The 20,788-nt window shown below is 46.9% G+C and overlaps 1 protein-coding gene across 3 annotated transcripts in view; it reads right to left on the reverse strand.

Annotated features, from left to right (window-relative positions):
* The window catches only part of TRAPPC10 (trafficking protein particle complex subunit 10), a 58,703-nt gene that overhangs the window by 17,530 nt on the left and 20,385 nt on the right, over positions 1 to 20,788 (reverse strand). For all 3 annotated transcript variants that reach the window (XM_084752459.1, XM_084752458.1, XM_084752460.1), the window contains 10 exons: positions 15,613 to 15,809; positions 14,354 to 14,549; positions 11,777 to 11,888; positions 8,706 to 8,953; positions 5,201 to 5,347; positions 4,525 to 4,639; positions 4,101 to 4,177; positions 3,058 to 3,149; positions 1,137 to 1,277; positions 710 to 822 (listed from right to left, as the gene is read on the reverse strand). In XM_084752459.1, the coding sequence (XP_084608585.1) occupies positions 710 to 822; positions 1,137 to 1,277; positions 3,058 to 3,149; positions 4,101 to 4,177; positions 4,525 to 4,639; positions 5,201 to 5,347; positions 8,706 to 8,953; positions 11,777 to 11,888; positions 14,354 to 14,549; positions 15,613 to 15,809 (1,438 nt within the window). The remainder of the gene's footprint in view (positions 1 to 709; positions 823 to 1,136; positions 1,278 to 3,057; positions 3,150 to 4,100; positions 4,178 to 4,524; positions 4,640 to 5,200; positions 5,348 to 8,705; positions 8,954 to 11,776; positions 11,889 to 14,353; positions 14,550 to 15,612; positions 15,810 to 20,788) is intronic.

A 20,788-nucleotide genomic window follows, 5' to 3' on the forward strand; every position in this document is an offset into this window, starting at 1 on the left:
TTAGGAATTCTATAGTAAAGAAGCCAAATGCTCCGCTGTGCCCCTGAAAGTTAGTCCTGGCATTTGCCAGTCTATGGAGATAGTAGAAAGACAGCTGCCCAGGGAGTACAGGGTGCTCTGCAGACAGTGAAGATGGACTAGAAACCACAGTGTTCTCAGCTCCCTCCTCTGCCTTCCTTCTCACAAGTGCCTGACTGTGTTTAGGTACAATGCTGCAGAACCACTGAACAGCACTGAGAAAGTAAAGAGGAGGCTGGGGCTGGGTTCAGAGGAAGTATGCTTAGCAAGGGCAAAGCTGAGGCTGCTGCTATGGCTATGGCTATGGGTTGGTCCATCTCAATCAAAAGAGAACTGAGACATATAACCAAACTGACTACATGTGCCAAGAATTAAGTGACATGGATCCTCTCTGGATTCCATTAAAAATGATTTGTGTGGGTCTGGAGAGATGGCTAATGGGTTAAGTGCTTGGTATGTGTGCATGCATATCTCAGGTTGGGACCTCAGCATCCACCCAAAAGCCGAGCATGGAGGCCTACATCTACTGCTGCAGGACTGGGAAGCAGGGAGACGCACATTCCACAGCTCTCTGGAGATAAAACCCACCAAAGTCCCATGGCTATTTCACAGGCCAGTAGTATGGCTTCACTCCTCCTCCTTTCATACCGTATTGAAAATCCTGTGACACAGGACCAGCCACCAGCCTCACCTGGGTTGTCTTCTTGCTGGCTGGCAAAGCTGAGGATCTCTTGGCAGAAGTACTTCCGCTCCTCCTCCGTCAGGTGATGGTCACTGGCCAGAAGGCTGCTGGTCTGCAAGTAGCTGAAGTGTGAGTTAAGGACCAGGGAGGAGCTCCTGAGGATGCTGGGGCAAAGGGCTTCAAATGTCCCCACTTGCCTTCAAAGTATGGCTCAAAGGAGAGCTGTCTTGTTTTTAAACACCATTAGAAACTCAAAGTTAGAGTTTAAAAAGAGTGGATACTTGGTCTATGCTCTACAGCATCCCCCACCCCCGTGAGGCAGAGCCTCTCCTTCTCCTATGACTAGGAGCGGCCAGCACACTTGGTTGTGAGCAATGCTACCATATAATCAGACAGTGACTTCCTGTTTTATGACAACATTGGACTCAAAGGATACTTTTCCATTTGCCCGAGCTGTTTTTGGCACTCAGCTAGCTGTTTCCTTGTGTGTGTGACAGGCAGGGCCCAGCCCTCAGCCAGGTAATTTTTCAAAGCTCCCTGAAGATACATTTCCGCCTTCTGTGGCGACCTTTTCTTCCTTGCAAAGTTAGCAAACAGACGCTTGTTAGGCCTCACAAGGGCCAGCTTGCAGACCCCAAATGACACTTGCATGTCTTTACAGTCCTCCAACAGTCCTTCCCACCATGCCTCCTGTGAGGAAGCCACAGAGGGTGGCTAGGGCACCATCTGAGCAGTGGTTCACGCTGACACCATGCTGATGCTCTGGCGTCTGACACCAGCATGGCTCAGCTTTCCTAGCTAGACTTAGGTCAGGAGGTAGGAACGCTCTCTTACTGACAGGTGGGACAGCCAGGGCTGGAACAAGGGGCTTACCTAAAGCCCTGGTGACGAGCCACAGCTGAGATGTGCTGCCACACCACACTGGACCCATGCCAACAGAATATATGGCCCAGTCATAGAGCTAGGGTCAGCTATGACTGGGCAGATACAAGCTGGTTTCCGAGACCGAGGGCACCAAAGATTAGAAAGGGAATACCAGGAGAAAGCCTTCCTAGGTCCAGGAAACCACAAAGACTCAAAATAAAACTAAGTTAAATTTCCAGCACAAATTCACCAGGGCCTGTTATACCTCAGGGAGACTGGGACTCCATGGCTTCCCTAGAGGATAGGATGCTGGGCTAACCAGACAGCAATCCTGGATGCTCTCCAGGGCATCCTTGGCACAGAATCCCCATTTCCACTACTTTAGACACAATCAGAGTTCGTAAGTCCTGAATTAAATGTTCCTCAAATCAAGAAAAATTTAAATTTACCAAAATACATTGGCTTTTCTGGATTACTTTGGTTCTCCTGCAAATCCCTGTTTTTAAAGGGTCCAGAACTTTCCATGCCTCTTCATTTACTATCTCTAGTGCTAGAAAGCACTCTGTGAGCCTATACAGTCTGGACAATCTTAAGAAAAAGGAGGCCACCCGTCATTCAGCTACAACGTGGCTAAGCTGAGTTGGGTCTCCAGGCTCTAACTAGCAGGCCAGTGCCTAGCCCTGGGATCCTGTGCCTCTTGGATTCTGCAGCGGTTAAGTGCATTAAACTCACAGCACCACAAGACCCAGCGTCCTCTGACTGCAGGAGTGGAACACGACTCCTTGAACTTGCTCACAGCCCCAGCCCCACCATGAACAGGCTAGGTGAGGGGTGGCTACTCCAGAAAACTTGTGTGTAAAAGGCCTACCCTGCAATCCACACCAGTTTTGTTTCATCTACTAAAATTACCTTATGTATATATTTCAAAACTTTGTTTTAAAGACACAAGTTCCCCTTCCCCTTTACAAATGGCATATCTCTGCAGAGCTTTGAAATTGAATCTCACTGTGGCAGGCCAAGCCAGCTTTTCTTTAGCAGACCAGTTTTACCACATGCGAACTCAATGCTAGAGCAGGTGTCCGCGCTCACGCCCAGCTCATCCCTCCCACTGCATCCAGTGCGTTTGTGATGCACTCCAGACAAAGACTACAGGACCAAACGCTTTTACCTACCCTGGAAGGCAGCTCTGAAATACTTTCTCATTATTCACTGAAGGTAGTTAGTTAACTTAAGAGTGAACATAAAAATAAAAATATATGCTTTCTGCTTGTGTATCTGGATATGTATCGCTAAAGTTAATTAGATATTGCCAGTCAAAGATCAGTAACAACCATTAAGGTAATAAGCCCAAAACCTCCCCTGTGGTTGTGGAAGAAACTCAAAGACACAACGCTGACCGGCTAACGGATTCTACTTGTCTTCATCTACCAAGCTATGCATAATCTTCTCATATGCATGTCAAATGCTTAAAATCAGAGTTCACCATCAATTACATGTAAAATTCCGCCAGATCTTTTCCAACAAGCTTGGCAGATCGAATCCTCCCAATACTCGTATACATCTCAATGGTGGCATGGGACAAGTCCTGTGAAAAAGCAAGAAAAGCGCAATGATGTACTTGAGTTTATTTTACGATTTATTTTATTTTAAGTATGTGTATGTGGAAGTAAGGGTGTGTGCACATGAGTGCAGGTGCCCAGTGAGAGCACAGGCACCTGAGCCCCGGAGCTAGAGTTACAAGCCGCTTACAGGGGGCCTGGGAGCAGAACTCAGGCCCTCTGCACAAGCCGTCCATGTCCTTAACCAGCGAAGACCTCCCTCTAGACCTGTACTTGAATTTTTAGGGCACCCCTTACATTTACCCCAAAGTGCATCGGACACTGTGATTAATGGTTTTCACCTGGTATCTATTTTTAAACTGTCCCATGACACGCCATAGTATCCATACAAAGTCAGTATCGTGTACCCGTGCTACGAAGCACACGATATGAGCCAGCCATGAACTGGCACAGTGCAGCTGCTTAACTCCCTCACTGCCTGTGCCCGAGCACACACTTCCTGGCGTTCTTCCTCCCAGCTTATGAAAGGGGAACACAATAGATTTTCAGATGCTTCCCAGTCATGGTCTGGGACCTGAGCTGATACCCACCTTCCATTGCTTCCTGGAGTCTAATTTAACCTCTCAAATTAAGCACGACAGTTCTGCCCAAAGCACAAAAGGGCATTTTTGACAAAGGAAAGAATTCATTATTTGCTCTTACAGTTTCTAGTTCCTAAAAAGGAAAACCTATGTTGAGCAAAATTTTAAGTACTCAGTGCTATGTTTGTACCTAATTATGGTCTCAGGGGCACTAACTAACAAGTAAACAACTGCCCAGGTTTTACACACGCCTCCCCAGTGTACCAAATAAACTACTAGGGCCATCAATAGGGATCTGAAGAACCAGCTCATCCAGTTCAAAAAGCCATGTGGAAGAATAAAGGCAGCTAGGACTGAGCGGCTCTGTGGTCAGAGAAAGGACTGCTCCATACTTACCAAGTAGTGCTTTTCAAAGGCCTCTACTGATGACAGCGCTTCCTGGAGTTTCTTATAAGGACTCTGAGCTGTGTTGGCTGAAAGACAATGGAAAGAGGTGTCCTCACTCAGCAGCAGCACGGATGGTCAGATGTGTTTCCCTCACTCTCTGGCCTCACAGAGAGGATCTCACAGGGTGCTTACGAGAATCAGACGAACACAGCCTTACCAGTGTGAGAGCCAGAGTATGATGTCTAGTCCTTTCCAGTTCATGAAACAGCTCAAGACTTTCCCCTCAAACCGTTCTCTCAGAAACATGCACTACCAACACTCCCATAGGGAGATGACTCAGGGACGGGGCAGTGCGGGTCCACACTGCGCTGAGCCCCCCCTGGGCGGGTGCTCTCGGTTGGGCACCCCCACTAGGCCTGGGCAGCAGCCGTACCTGTTTCAGGTCTCTCAGCTCCTAGTCCCGCCAAAAGATCAACCGTCCTGTTGAGGTCTTCTGAGTTGGGCCCTTTTTCTGACACAAGTCCACACAGGTACCCTAAGGACTTCAGCTGTTGAGAGAAACCCATAATTTCATCTGCCATCACTCACTAGGCAACCCAGGAATGTAGTAAATATATAATCCGGGCTCCCACTCATTGTGGAGAAATTTAGCTTTCTTATCTCAATGATTCTTGTCTGAATTTTACACCACATCTTATGGGATTGCTGCAAGCTCGCACCTTTTCCAGACAGTTCCAGGATACAGCTGAGGTTGTGGCTCCTCTCTGCCCCTCAGCTAACTGCCCCACTCTTGACTACTGCTCTATGTGCACCCTCCCCACCGTGCCCTGTCCCGGCACACACTGGCCCACACCTGCATCTCTACACATTGCTGCCCACTGCACCTCCTTGCTTGCCCATCCCTGACACTGACACTGTCTCACTTGCTGTCTGCTGAAGAAGCTGGCAAGAACTAAGACACTATGGCCCATGGCTGTGTCCAGACATGGTAAGGGCATGAGAGTATCCACGGTAGTCTAAGTAAGCTAGGCTTCTCCAAACAGCCCATGCCATCACCACACAGGGACCTTTAGAGACAATGCAAACGCTTCACACACAGTAGCAGGTACCTTTTCCATGGCATAGCTCCACAGTCCCACCATGTGGGCAATGTTGGAATCTATCTGTGCCCGATCACAGCAGCCTTCTATCCTCTGCAACACCTCCAGACAGCTCAGAAATACCCAGCAATCCAGAGCACCAGGAGGGACAGAGACCTATGAGGGCACAGGTATGGGCACGTGAGGATGCTGTAAGGACAAGCCTAGAGCTTTCAGCTCTCAGACAGTGTAATATGACCATGACCCACAAAGCTACAGAAGGGTAAGCTATCACAAGCCAGACACAGGAGTGACCTGTGTATAATGTATCTTTGCAGCATGGGTTTGGTGATTATAAAGGACTTGGCTAATATACAATTTTCAGTTACATAACTTTAAAATCTTATTAAGAAAAGCCTATGGAAACTCAAGAGCTGGCTCAGAGGTTAAGAGCACTTGCTACAGAGGATCCAGGTCAACTCCCAGAACTCACATGGCAGCTCATGACCATCCATAACCCAGTCCCAGGAATCCAATATTCTTTTCTGGCCTCCAACAGCACCAAACACACATGTGATGCACAGACACAGACATATATGCAGGCAAACACACATACACTCTACACATACACTATATATGTGCATATATATCATATATATATACACACACATGCATGTATATATGTGCACACATCCATATATACATGCCTTTAAAAAGCTAACTATCACCTGGCTTAGCATAAGGCCTAGCTAGATCTGTCTAGAAGTGAGGAGGGGAATCCCAGGACCCCAGGTGACTTTAAGGTCACACTAAGAACAGACTATTCAATACAGCAGAAAGAATATCAATGGCATTCAACAATGACAGCTGAATGTTTTACACCAGATCAAAGTGGTATTAGAATTAAAGCTTTTCTGTAGCTTAGACAGATGCACACCAGAACATGCACAACAGACTCCACACAACATCCTGAGTTTGCTTGGAACATCATCAAGAAAAGTAAGCAAGGAAAAAGCAGTTACTGCCACCATGCTGATGACAGTCCCAAGAAGGCATCTGGATCACAAAAGCACACATATTTTACAATCAACCCCAAGCACACCTTCCCCAAGTCTGCAAAACAGAAATACATCTTGCACTGATGACTGACATGGTTTATCTTGCAGCCAATCTCTTAGTTTTGGTGAAGCAAACTACTTGGCTCTACATAGAGTGAAACAGAAGTGAATTCTGCACTGGTGACCTGTGAAGGGCACCTTGTGCTCATGTGACAGAGTCCTGACAGCCTTCTTTCAGACACCCTGAGCTCTGATAGTGAAGAATGTGGTAGAGCCTGTAAGAGGAGGGGTGCCCTCGGTGTGCTTTAGATGACTGCATGACCAGTTTCTGAAGGGTCAGACCACTCATCCACAGCCTAGTACAGAAAAACTCCAGACGCAGGCTACACACCAAAGGGTCAGCATTAAGACCCCCAAAGAGCACGCCCTTCTGGTGGTGACCGTAGCACCCTCACATACCATGCTGCAGTGAGCTGGGAGGCTCTCCGCTAAGGGCAGCATCACCACAGGCTGTAAGTCTGAGATGAACATGCCATCTCCTCTGGTACACACGGGGGAAGAAGGACCTCTGGAGGACCGAGAGATTCATCTGGAGCTGGCAAAACAGAGAGCTCCTAAAGCAGAGGCTCTCCACCAAGTCACCACAGGCATCCAGGAGAATCATGTTTCATTGTGGATAATTATTTCTTCTACTTACTTGATTATATATTTTAGGTAAGAAAAAATGGTGAAAAAAATTGGAAAAAATAGGAGGCAAGGAGGTGGAAGAGAAAGAAGAGGAAGAAGAGGAGGAGAGAGAGGAGAAGGAGGAGGAAGAGGAGGAGGAGGGAGAGCAGGAGGAAGGAGAGGAAGGGGAGAAGGGAGAGGAAGGGGAGGAGGGAGAGGAGGGGGAGGAGGGAGAGGAGGGAGAGGGGGAGGAGGAAAAGCAGGGAGTGCTATGGAGATGGCTTACTAGGTAAGAGTGCTTCCTATGCAAGCACGAGGACCTGAATTCAAACCCTCCAGTGTCCACATAAAAAGCCAGACATGGCTGGCAACCTCGCAATGGGAGGGTGTGGGGTGGAGGTAGGTGGATGCTGAGAGCTCACTAACCAGCCACCTAAGCATAAGGGTGAGTTTCCACTTCACTGAGAGGCCATGTCTTTTATTAATTTATTTTAAAAAATCTTTTAATTGTATTACGTGAATGAGTGATTTGCTTTGTCTGTCTGTATATCTACAAGCCACATGTGTGCCTGGTACACAACAAGGCCATAAGAGGGCATCAGATCTCTTGGGACGAGCGTTATAGATGGTTAAGAGCTGCCATGTGGGTGATGAGACTCAAACCTGCGACTTCTGGGAGAGCAGCTAGTGCTTTTGTTCTTTTATTATATTTATTTATTTACTTACTTACTTATTTATACAGTATTCTTCCAGGGTGTACACCTACATGCCAGAAGAGGGCACTAGATCTCATTATGTTGTGAGCCACCATGTGGTTGCTGGGAATTGAACTCAGGACCTTTGGAGGAACAGCCAGTGCTCTTAACCTCTGAGCCGTCTCTCCAGGCCTGACGAAGTGCTTTTAACTCAGCCCTCAGCCACTGTCTCTCCTATCCCAAGAGATAGTCTTAAAGGAATGTGGTGGAAAGCAATAGGTACTCAACCACAAGCATGCACCCTCCTCACACATGTCCACAAAATGCATAAATTTTTAAAGATTATTTCAGAAACATGTAGGGCCTGTCATTTACTATTATGGGGTACACAAAAATGTTACTGTATTATGAAATAGTGTCTTACCAACATTTTAGCAAATTAGGGGCAAATATGTCCTGAAGCTGAAGCATCTCCCACAGATCCCAGTTTTGCACTGTCCTCCAGCTGGCAGCACTATCTGGGAGACTGTGTCACGTTTGGGAGATGGGGTCTAGCTGCTGGAGCAGGTCGCTACAGACAAACTCTTGAAGGCTACAGCCTGGCCCCCAGTTCTGGCTTGTTCTCTGTTTCCTGACCCTGAGATGTGAGGAGCCTCCAGCATACACTCTCATTGTCAGGATGGACTGAGAATCTCTAAAGCTGCAAGTCAAGAGCACTTCCCTGAGCTGATTAGGTCAGTTGCTTTGGGCAACCCACAGCAGGTCATGGGATGACATGCCCTGGGTGGGGACAGTGACTGTTCTATAACAATATCCTATGGCTCTAGGTGAAACACTTTGGAGGTCTCAACTGAGAAATGGTACTGTGGATCTGACATTCTATGTATGCACATGTGAATTTCCTGGATGAAGAGGTCACCGAAACACCATCTTACTAAAGTATGCATGATGCCAGGCAGTGAAGATTATTTTAAGATCCCCTAGGTGAATCATTCTCTATGGGATGAGGTTTTCTATCACTATGGCTAACAATTCAAGCCCTCCCACCACTCACTGGCTTCCTCACAGACATAAGTTCCCACACTTCCCAGGAAGTGGGGAGAGCGGCCAACTCACTTCCAGGAGCTTCAGCTCCTGCACACAGCTGTGCAGCAGCTCCAGTGCACGCTGAGCCACCTCCCACGGCCGCTGCAGGAAGAGGAGCAAGGTACACTGGCGGGAGAACAGGTAGCTTCGCAGGTCCAGCAGAGTGGCCTCTTGCTTCTGTATCAACTCCCGCTTCTCCATGTCTATGGGCTTGCGGAGCACCAGTCCATTCCAGCTCTTCACCGGCTGGCAGAAAAAAGTCAGCCAGTTGGCACCATCTAAACAAACACACATCATGAGAGACGCTGACTACAGGCGCCTCACCTAACTAAAGCTCCTGCCCAGGACTTCAAGGTCTCATGTAGGAACAAGCAGCTTTCCAAGCAGCTACCATAGGCCACTGCCCCGCCAATCAGCTAGTGTTTTGAGATGGGGTGGCTCCCATAAGCATACGCATTTGGATCATCCTATCCCTAGCTGGACACAGTTCACAGCATCTGCCATGCCCAGAGGTCCTGTGCAGGTGTACAATGAGTAAGGCAGCCACCTTGATGCTCACAGGCTGTAGAGCTGTGGACACCTCAGCTCCATGTCAGTGAGCAAAGTGACTTCCTGACCATCCTGGGAGTTGCTGCCTTGCTCACTTCATAGCTCCCCCATCAGCCCCCTGAGAGGAGGTACCAGAGGACATGATAAAGGAACAGGGAAGAAGGTGCAGCAACCAGAGGAAAGACACTTCTTGTCAGCTTCCCAACAAGGTTTCCAAGTCTACAGTACAGCCTTAATACTAAGTATGATCTTAAAACACAAATCTATAATAACAAGTCATTTCATCTGCATAAAAAAAAATCACTTAACCTCATGGCCACTCCATGCACAGCCTGGTGACTGACGTCACTCAATAGTTGACATGTCAGCCACAGCTTGCGGCCTCCCTTCCCACAACCACTGTAGTCATCTAGCTGGAGTCACTGCATCAAGCCTGGGTAGTGCCACACAGGCAGTTCCCTTTGTCAGGCTGGGTGTTTAATGGTCACTGCCATCTTCTACTCATGCCTCTAGGAAGGTGACACCTCCCGGGGTGGGGGTGGGGTGTCTCAGCCATCCCTTTTCTCAAATGCCCTTCCGTGCCCATGCCCACTCCTGCTGCAAATGAAGCTGAGTTCATTCCCATCCCAAGGGCGGCCCAGGAGGGCAGGATCCTAACTGAGTTCAAAGCTGTGCTGGCCCCAGGTGGCCCACAAGTCCACACTGAAGCAATCTTTTCATTCAACTACATTCTTGGCCTCGGCTTATTTTTAGATTTTAAATTGCCCCACATTTATTTTTAAACTGAGGGAAAAAAAAAAACCAAAATTGTGTGAAGTGTAAGAACAATTTTATACTTAAGAGTGGTGTGCATCTTATATGGATACGTAACATAAAAATAAATGTGGGAAGGGCTGAGGAGCTGGCTCAGCAGTGAAGAGCCCTGGCTGCTCTTCCTGAGGACCCGGGTTCAGTTCCCAGCACCTGCACGGCGGCTTGCAACTGTCTGTAGCTCCAGTTCTAGGGGATCTGGCATCCTCACACAGACACACATGTAGGAAAAACACCAATGCACATTTTTTAAAAATCCTAAAAAAAAAATAGGTGTGAGGAATAGTTTATCTTCCTAATTCCTATAGTTTAATTAGCAAATGTTTTATTTGGTTCTGGACTGTATCTGGATATTAGCAGAGTAAGCTATCCAAACTATTACCTAAGGACTGCTCTGGAGCAGAGTCAATGAGTGAGACCCATCTCACAACCAGGGCAGGCCCAGGTGTGCCGACTGTCCCAGCAGGTTCTCAACTGGTACCACAGTTCATGGATAACCCTATTCCCTTCAGACACAGGAACAAGGTTCTTAAAAACATGTCTAGCTTAGCCCAGGGGTTGGGTGGGCAATGACAAAACAACCACAGGCTAGCACCAGGGGGCATCTGAAAAGACTCTCAGGAGGCAGCTGAGAAACTGGGCATCTGTTAACAAAAACACCTTGGCACTTGACTAGGCAGCTCGGTGAGATTCCATGACAGTGCTAACAAGAAAGAAAGAAAAATGTCTCAGTAAGGGGCTGGAGAGATAGCGCAGCAGTGAAGAGCACTTGCTACTTTTGCAGACTGAGCTCAGTTCCCAGCACCCACATGAGGTTAGCTCACAACTGCCTGTAACTCCAGCTCCAGGGGATCCAATGCTTCTTTCTGGCTTTCTTAGGTACCTGCACGTATATGTGCATACACACAGAAACACAGACACGTACACATAAATGTAAACATTTTTTCTAAAAGTCTCAAAAATATGATAGTGGGTTATTTTTGTTGTTGTTGTTGGTGGTGGTGGTGGCTTTTCTTTTTCTTTTTTGAGACAAGGTTTCTCTGTGTAGTCCTGGCTCTCTTTTGTGTATAGGTGGATACCTGTTTGTATGTGTACACATGAGTGCATGTACATGTGGAGGACAGAGATCAGTGTTGGGTTTGTACGGCAGGGCTGTTCACTGACCCTGAGCTTGCTGACTGGGCAGCATGGCTGACCAGGGAGGCAAGCCTCAGGCCTCTAAACAAGCACTACTGCAGATGAGTTCTGGAGACTCAAATCAGGGCCATGTGCTTAACCAGATGTGCATCCTGCACTAGTGCAGTCACTTTACCCACTGACCTACTCTCACCTTTCAATTGTTTGCTCTATATGTGTTTTCACTGTGCTAATTTTGCAATTTTAAGAGAAGAATGTAAAATACTACTTAAGCACTTGAAAGATCAATGGTGCTATTGCAATAGCACCGCAGTGAACCACAGAAGGAACTCTGCGGACCGCAGACGGGGGAGGACATCTACTCTCCGATTCAGAAGCTATAGAACCTGAAAGTAGCTTTGTAAGCGCTTTTACTACTTGAGAATTCTTCTAAAAGTGACACTGACTAATTCTTAATTATTTCTTATTTTATTTCCAATAGGAATGAGAATACCCCTTATAACTGCATAAAACAACAATAAATGATTAACTGCAGACCAGACCAGCTGAAATGAAAAGCGGGGAAACTGTTGAGCAACAGTTTGGTGGCTGAAACACCTACTCACCGCCAGCTCCAAAGTTGACCACATACTGAGAGAACAGGGCATCCAGTTCGTCGTACTGTACCAGGGCGTCTTCAAACTGCTGCAGCATCTCAAAGACAAAGGCAAGCTCCTCCTAGCACCAAAAAGCACCAGTTAGCTCCTAAAGCACATCAGCCATGCAGGGCAGACAGTGCTGTGAAAGAGGCTCAGCCAGTGATCACCAAGTCTCCACAACACCACATCAGAACTCACAAAGAAGGATGGAGAACAGAAAGGAGGAGAAAACCAAGCCCAGGTCTAGCCTTCCAGCAGCACTGGGCACAGCTGGTCACAGTGGTCTGTACATCCACAGCCCACTTCAGATCTAGCCTCCAGCCTCACCAGCTCTCCAAGTTGCAGCTGGGCCTCAGGTTCCTCACCTGACTGTATCTGGATGGTAACGTTCCTTGCACAGGGTTTCTGAACAAGGATTAGCTCCTGCAGCACACACACTCTGGTACAGAAACTAGGCTGTGAGTTCAGCTGTTACCTGGAACCCAGAGGGAGGCTGCAGAGGAGCAGCTGGCTTAGCCTTTGAAGCTCAGGACCCCCTCCAGTTCTGTGTACCGCTGACCCTGAAAACAATGCTGGATGGTCAGTGTCTCACACAGATACTGATGCATTCTCCCGACTTCTCCCCTCCCAGCTGTTTAAAATCAAGTGCTTTGCAGGCTGAACACTGCAACAAATTAATTCTTTTTCTTTTTTCTTTTTTTTTTAATCAATCGTTTTTTTCGATTGTGACATTTGCTATTCTTTTCAAAACAGGTTCTCACTTTGTAGCCCAAGCTGGCTTCAAACTTGATCTTCCTGCTTCCAGTCTCTAATACCAGGACTACATGCCTGGCTGGTCTGCATCAGTTTAACTGTAGAGCAGGGTAAAGTACATTCACACGTTTATATAAGCAGCATCCATAACCTTTCCATCCCCTGAAGCTATAGATCTGTCACTACTACACAACTTGACCTCGATGGCCTTGGTAACTTCTGTTCCCAGCCCATCTGAGAAGTAGGCTACTTCAGGAAACTTGCCTAGGCAGCAGCACGCAACACTGTCCTAGGCAGGCTCCTTTCACTGAGCACAATGTCCTCAAGCCATGGCATGGCACAGCATTTGTGGGGCTCTTTCCTTATTCACTTCACATTACTTTCTTACTTTTAGACTTAACGAAATGTTGCCAAGAAAACAGTGATTTGTTTGGCATTCCTAGCTTCCTGCCACACTAACACCTCATGTAGCTGTAGTACCATTCTCAAATTCTGAAATCATGGTTTGTACAATACTAGTAACTAGACAGCCTTCCAAGGATTTTAGAAAATATATGGGTGTTTCACCAAAGGAGGCTAGAGAAAAAGGTGTCAGTTCCTCCTTGGAGGCGGAGTTACAGACAGTGTGAGCTGCCATGTTGATGGTGAAACCAAACCCAGGTCCTCTGCAAGAGCAGCCACTGCTCTTAACTGCTAAGCCATCTCCCCAGACCCTATCTTAACTCTTCATTCATCCATCAATCCCCCCACTCTTCTACCTATCTGCTCATCTATTTATCCCCCCACCTATGCATCCATGAAGCCACCCCCCCATCCCTCCACCTGCCTACGCAGCCCTGCTAGCCATGCACCTTTCCACCCATCTACTCAACCCCCCTCCCCCATGCACCCATCCATCATGTCCAGGTTCAAGATGATCTCCACCCTAATCCAGCATTTGACTTCAGCTGGCCATGCCTTCCTTGTCTGTAATTCCCAGACTAAGCTTACTAGGCTTCAAAGCAAGGAGATAGGGCCGCCAGAAAGGTGTGCAGCCACACAGAGCGTGATGAACACACTCAAATCTCCTCACCTGGACCAAGCCCTCCTGATATCCCTTAGGCAGATGCTTCAGAATAAGAGATTAAAATCAAAATTCTAATCAGAATGAGTCTTCCACTTATTCAAAATATGTCAATTCTTCAGTAATGAACATATGACTGATAGGTAAACATGAAGCTTATGCTTTCCCAGTTAAAAGATGGTGTGTGTGTGGTGGTAGGGGGGACAGATAACCCTAAAAGCAAGACTCCTGTCCTTGCATTACTACTGTTCTACATCACATGAACCCCAAAGCCACACTTCTTCTGCGCCTCCAGGAATTTCCTCTTCAAAACAAAAGACTGATTGTAAACAACAGTTTCAAAAGCCTAAATAATCTGGTGAATTCCAGTAGAGAAGCAGCTAAACATCATCCACTCTTGGGAGCCATGGCATGTCCCCAGAAAGTCATCCCTCCACCCCAGCATCTGGACAGCCATATCAGTCAGTCCCCAGTGCTGGGCCCCTCTGCCTAACCCACAGCTGACTTCTGAAGTCCCTGTGTCCAAGCAAAACCAAGGTGAGGCCAAGGACCAGACTAGGTGGGGCAGTGCTGAGCTTCAAGGCAGCAAGAGACCCACAGAGACCGTGGTCATCTTCCACTTACAGCAGAGGAATGGGACAGCCACTCTGGCAGCTACATGGTTGGCTCCGAAAGCCAGTAGCAACTAGCCTGAGAGCTGCCTCATGCAGTCAGAAGGAGGCCAGTACCTGAACCATGAAGTATTCACAGAAGCTCCAGCCTGGCTCCGTCCTCTTTTCCCTCAAGGTCCGCATGTCGTCCTCAAACTTGCCAAGGTTTTTGGTAAAAGACATAAGCAGCAGAGTCCTGAGTTTGGTCAGGAAGGCATTCCAGGATTCCTGAGTTCGAGAAGAGTCCTTCAAGGGGTCAGAGAGGACAACACACCTGCAAAGACATGAAGGGCAGTCTGGGGAAACCTTGGGGCACAAACCACCTGCCCTGCTGAGCCTTCCTCCCAGATTCCCACTGCCTCTCCTGCTTCCTGTCATTGAAAACCGTCAGGGAGGGCCCGCAGTGCACTGCTGCTTGGGCGGGAAGCATGGCAAAAGTCTCCAGGAAAGTCTGCAGCAGAATGGACAGGAGTCAGAGAGGGACTGAAATGGAGTGAACCTGCAGGGTTGGTTGTGATGCGGGAGCCACACCACCCTCAGCTCCCAAACCCTATCCTCATAGGCCGCACAAACTCTACCAAGCTCCTTATGCTGACAGAATGGAACTAAGATACCTCAGCTCAGCACAGGAGGACCAGGGCCCAATCGCAACACTTGGCTTCAACTCCTCTCACTCAGTCTGGGTCACCAAGCATGCCATGCTCTGCTCTTTCCTCCAGCACACTCTCGCTAACGGACATCTCTCCACACTAGCCCACTCCACTGATGACTGCAGTACATCCTGGGAGGCCCCTGCAACGAGCCCTGGCCCTCCCCATAGATATGCTTCTACCACCGCACTACAACTCAGCAAAGACAACATTAAGAAATAGGACAAATACAGATGACAGACAGATGTGACGCAATATAATTGCAAGGAGACTGTGCCCATGATCCAAATAAATCCAAATTCAGAAATGATTTTAAAATCTTGATGCAATGGGCATCAACAGTTCTCCTTAACAAGTCTTTTATTAAGCTGCTAACAAACAGCAAGATGAACCAACTCTGTGCTCCAACACGTCCAGGATTAGCAAGTAGACTATAAAGAGAGAAATACGTGTCCCACCAGTAAAAAGCAGTTTAGGGAATTCTAAACTATTCAAGGACTGATCTCCCCAGGGCTACTTGGCCCAGAAGCCTTTCCACCTAGGCTGCACACTTGGAGATGACCTGCTAGGGCAGAACTGCAGAGGATGGTTTTTGGGGAGGGGGTCCAGCACCCCTCTGTAGCTTTCTAGACTGGCTGAGTCAACTGTCACTGACATGAAAATGGGTAAAATGCAAGACACACTTACCGGTCACTCTGTTTATTACAGAAGTCATTCCTTATTTTGTCCACAATAGAAGTTCGGGGAAGGATGTTGGTTTTGTTTTTTTTCTTGGCATCATTTTCAACTACCACTATTAACCAGTCCACAGAGCTATGAGCTTTTAGAACATTCTGCCACTTGGTGAGGTCATCTTTCACCGTAGCTTTGTACACTTCAGTATCCTAGAAATAAATAAGTCACAGTAAAGAGGAGCCTCCCAGTGCCCTTCATTTCTAGGCCCAGAGTGTCAATATCACAGAGGCACTAGCCACAGCATGCTAACACACAGGGGCAGCCAGAGAGTGACCAGGAGTGGGGAGAAGCCCAGAGCCCGACCGAGCCTGACTGCCATGCTCAGTTTCATGTCTGTCTCAGCCCCACACATTCTGGCACTCAAACACATAAGATGCAGCACCAAGGACTAGAGAGCTGAGGAGGTCACCCAGGGTGACACTGCCCATAAGCTGAGGAGGAACTTCAGTGACGGTTCTGTGCCCAGGGCCCACAAGGCTGACACTGTCACGAGTCAGCCAGGAGCCTGGCCTCCCAACAGCTGCCCTATAGCCCTCAGCCCTCCAGAAGCCCTAGGGTCCTGACCAACCTCAGTGCCCCTTGAATTCTCCACATAAGCCACGAGAGAAGACCACTTTGGCTCTCTCATGCTGTCCCACCTCACAGGAGCTGGCAGGAAGCTGCTCAACTCAAGCTCAGTTCCACTTCTCTCTCCTAGGGCTGACCCAAGTGGCCAGAGAGCACCCCTCCCCTCCCCACAGAGCCATGGCCAGAGAAAGCTCCACTCCCTAGTGAAGCCAAGAAGCCACAGCACAGATACCCTCTTGCTGGCTGCTCTTCTTCACTAGCACACCTACGTACCACATTTACAATTACATTTACACTTAGAAAATCTAAAAGCAAGGCACAAGGACTTGGGCTGGCTTTGAAGCACTTGTCTAGCATATGCCTTGAGTTCAGTAACAACAAAAGATACTTTTTAAAAAAAGATTTTATTTATTATGTATACAGTGCTCTGCCTGCATGTACATCTGAACACCAGAAGAGGGCCACCAGATCTCATTATAGATGGTTGTGAGCCACCATGTGGTTGCTGGGAATTGAACTCAGGACCTCTGGAAGAACAGCCAGTGCTCTTAACCTCTGAGCCATCTCTCCAGCCCCCAACAAAAAATACTTAACTCAATTCAAAATTCTGAGTTAACACTTTTAGAAACAGCTATTGTTTAAATACACATACATCTCTTAAATGAATATAATTTATTTGCTTTTATTTTATATGAATGGATGAGTGTTTTGTCCACATGTTTGCCTGTGCACTACAAATATGTCTGGTACCCATGGAGGCCAGAAGATAGAGTCAGATGCCTTGGCACCAAGGTTACAGATGGTCATAAGCTACCTTGTTGGTGCTGGGGATCCGGAAGAGCAACCAGTGCTTTATGGCTGAGCCTTCTCTACAGGCCCTCCCTCTCCTCTAACAGTTCCTCCTCATGTCTCACTCCAGTGCTCTTTGGATTTTCAGCCATTCTTAATGCTGATGCGGACACCTGTTGATTTTATTGTTCCACCATAAAGCATCTTCAGGAAGCTCTGAGAAAGGAGCTAGAGAGATAGCCCAGGGAGTAAGAGCACTTACTGCTCTTGTAGAATACCTGGGCTTACTTCCCAGCACCCACATGGCAGCGCACAACCTCCTGAAACTCCAGGGGAACCGTGCTTCTTCTGACCTGGGCAGGCTCCTGCACACAGGAGGTGCACATACATACACCAACACATACACACAGAATGAAACAAAGTAAAGAAGCAGCAGCTCTGGAAAGAAAAGGACAGGTAGCTGTCAAACTACATCTCCCTACCCTGTAAAAACAGCCTTCAAAATGAACGTAAGATAATTACTTTTTCAAGCCAGACACGGTGGCACATACCTTTAATTCTAGCACTTGGGAGGCAGAGGCAGGCGGATCGCTCTGAGTTCGAGAACAGCCTGGTCTACAAAGTGAATCCAGGACAACCAAGGCTACACAGAGAGACCCTATCTCCAAACAAAAACAAAACAAAACAAAAAGATAATTACTTTTTCATACATGAAAGCTGAAAGAACTGACCACATAGGGATCTGCAGTGTGAAAAAACAGTTGAAGTAACCCTCCAGTCAGAGAAAATTAACCAGTCAACACCACAGCTACTAAGAGCACCCAATGGAAACCAGTCTGGGAAAGGTGAAGGGCGGCTCCTTGTTTTAAGCACTCTGGACTATGTAAAATGGAACAAAGCACTGTGAGGTCCCCAGGAAGCAGGGGCCAGGACAGGATTAGGAGCCCCGGTCTACACACAGCTCTCCCTCCAAGACTAGACTAAAGGAAGGCTTTGAAGTCGGTGCTACCTTCTGCCAGCTTGCTCCTGACAACCTCTTATAATAAGCAATCAAGATTCAGGTGGAAATGGTACTACTTGCACCAACACTGACAGCCAGAGTTGGATCCCTAGGACCCACATGGTGACACGAGAGAACCAATGCCCAAAAGAGGGAGGGAGGGTGGGAACAGGAAGATACAAATGAGGGATAACAATAGGGATGTAATTTGAATACATTATAATATTTTTTAAGTTGAAAAAAAAATCCAGATCTTAACAGAGGAAAGTCCCTGGCACGCAGAAAAGAGCACGTGGGGCAGGGCATACGGAAATAAGCATTTTCAGAAAACACAACTTACACACTTGACATACAGAAGAGAAAAATGTGTGTCAGCAAAGGTTTATTTTTAAAAGAACAGACTATACCATATGTAAGAGAAGACTGACTCGGACCCACAGCAGACAGCAGTCAACAGAGCTGAAGCATCCACACTGGTGTACACACAGGACATGGCTTAAATAGAGTGGAGCTTTCTAATCAATGGAGAGGAAGAGGCTATTAGGAAAATGGTGCCATGCAATTTGCTGTCATGTAGACAGTTGTAAGTCTGTTTGTGGTCCATTTAGTCCTATAGCTCCCACCTGCAGAAAAACAACTTGCAGCTTCCAGACCAAACATGTGACAAGATACAGAGTTACCAAAGAAAATTAAGGGAAGATCAATTCTTACTTTAGACATAAACCCTTCCTGAGTAGGCTACACTATCTAGAAACCATTTTTGGCAAACTACACGCTTCACCCCATAAAAATGAAGCTAGCTAGAGACACATGTGCCTGACACTGCCAACATACCTATCAAGGAGCATGCCAGGGCATCAGAGACATGCCACCAGCAGACCACATAAAGACAGGCCACAAGCCACAGTGCAAGGGAGCCTGCATCACACAGAAGAAGACAACTCTAACGGACCCACATTTAACATCACAATCTGGAAAATGGAGTCTCAGAGAAAAATGAAGTGACACAAAGCAGAAATAGTATAAACAATTCTTTGTGAACAAAATACAATTAAACTAGCAAAACTTAACTGTTTGTAGAAATTGAAAAAACACTTTCTAAGTAACCCTAGAAAAAGCTAGGTGTGGTGGCCCTCATCTTTAATTCTAGCACTCAGGAGACAGCAGGAGGAGGATCTCTGTGAGTTCAAAGCCAGCTTGGTCTATATAGCAACTTTCAGGCCAGCCAGGGTTACACACTTTTAGACTCTGGTTTTTCAAAGGAAGGAAGGAAGGAAGGAAAGAAAGAAAGGTAGGAAGGTAGGTAGGAAGGACAGATGGACAGAAGCGTGAGAACGATTTAAAAGGCTGGGAGATAGCTCAATGGTACAGCACTTGCCTATAATGTGTGAGGAGGCCCAATACCCCACACACAAAATAATAATAACAACAACAATAATAATTACCATGTCTGAAAAACAAGACATTAAGATATATTTAAAGTAATAACCAGAGGAAAATTCATAACTTTAAAGATCTGCTGTCAATAAAAGTTTAAGAATAAAAGATATACATTCAGAAATGTAAAAAAAAAAAATGAACAGAACAAACTATATGAAAATGAAAGCAGAAATGAATGTGGTAGAAAACAGATTAATGGTAAATCTGACTAATAAATTGAAATTGTGGATCTCTGACAAGCTAATCTAATCAAGGAAAGAACACAGACACACAAAATAAGAGCTGAGGACAGGGAGTCCAAGCCAGGACAGACCACTTGATGCAGCTCAATAGAAACAATGTTAAAACTTAACTAAGACTTACTAAGATTTGTGCAAACTATCAAAATTAGCAGATGGCTGAAACAGACCTGTTTCATGGAAGGGATCCAGGAAGTTTCCGAGGAAGCACTCCCAGGAGACCTCACAGTCTCACAAGATACCCAAACCTCCAGCCAGCAGCTCCAATGCAACATAAATGATTTCAGAAAGAGAAAATAAAAAGAAACATCCAAATTCCTTTTATGACTCAAAGATTATATTGAGAGGCTAGAGAGGTGGCTCAGAGAAGACCTGGGTTGGTTTCCCAGAACCCACATGGGTACTCACAGCTATCCTTAACTCAAGTTCAAGTCACCCAACACCCACTCTTCCTGTCCTCAGTGGGCACCAAGTATGCATGTGGTATACATACATACAGGCAAAACACTCAAACACATAACATAAAAATAATGGTACCAATACTTAAGTCTCAGAAAGATATCACAAAAGTTACAGACCAACCTCATGTGAGCAGAGAAAAGAAAATCCGCAAGGACTGTCCAGTATCATGCTGAGAAAACAAGGCTGAGCGAGAGGGCCACACCAGGACTGCAGGTCTGTGTGGATGGGAGCCCACTACTAGAGCTCAACGCACTCAGACACACGCTGGAAATTGTGACGTTACCTCTTCCACATCTAAAATGCCTTTAGGAAAAATCAACTTGCATTCCTAGTGTAAAATCTTGAGAAAAATGGGATTGGATGCTGTTCCCTTCATGCTAACCATGTGCCCCAACCCTATTAATGGAGAAAGGCTAGGGACATCCCACAAAGAAGGTCAGGATGAGAGCAAAGGTGGCCATGACCTCTTAACACCAGAGAAAACAATTCTACCAGTTAAGAACTGAAAAAGGAGAAGGTATGCGCTCTCTCGCTCCCCTCCCCCATCTCTCTCTCTCTCTCTCTCTCTCTCTCTCTCTCTCTCTCTCTCTCTCTCTCTCTCACACACACACACACACACACACACACACAC

Source organism: Acomys minous (genome assembly GCF_964271855.1).
Source record: "Acomys minous genome assembly, chromosome: 13".
NCBI lineage: Eukaryota > Metazoa > Chordata > Mammalia > Rodentia > Muridae > Acomys > Acomys minous.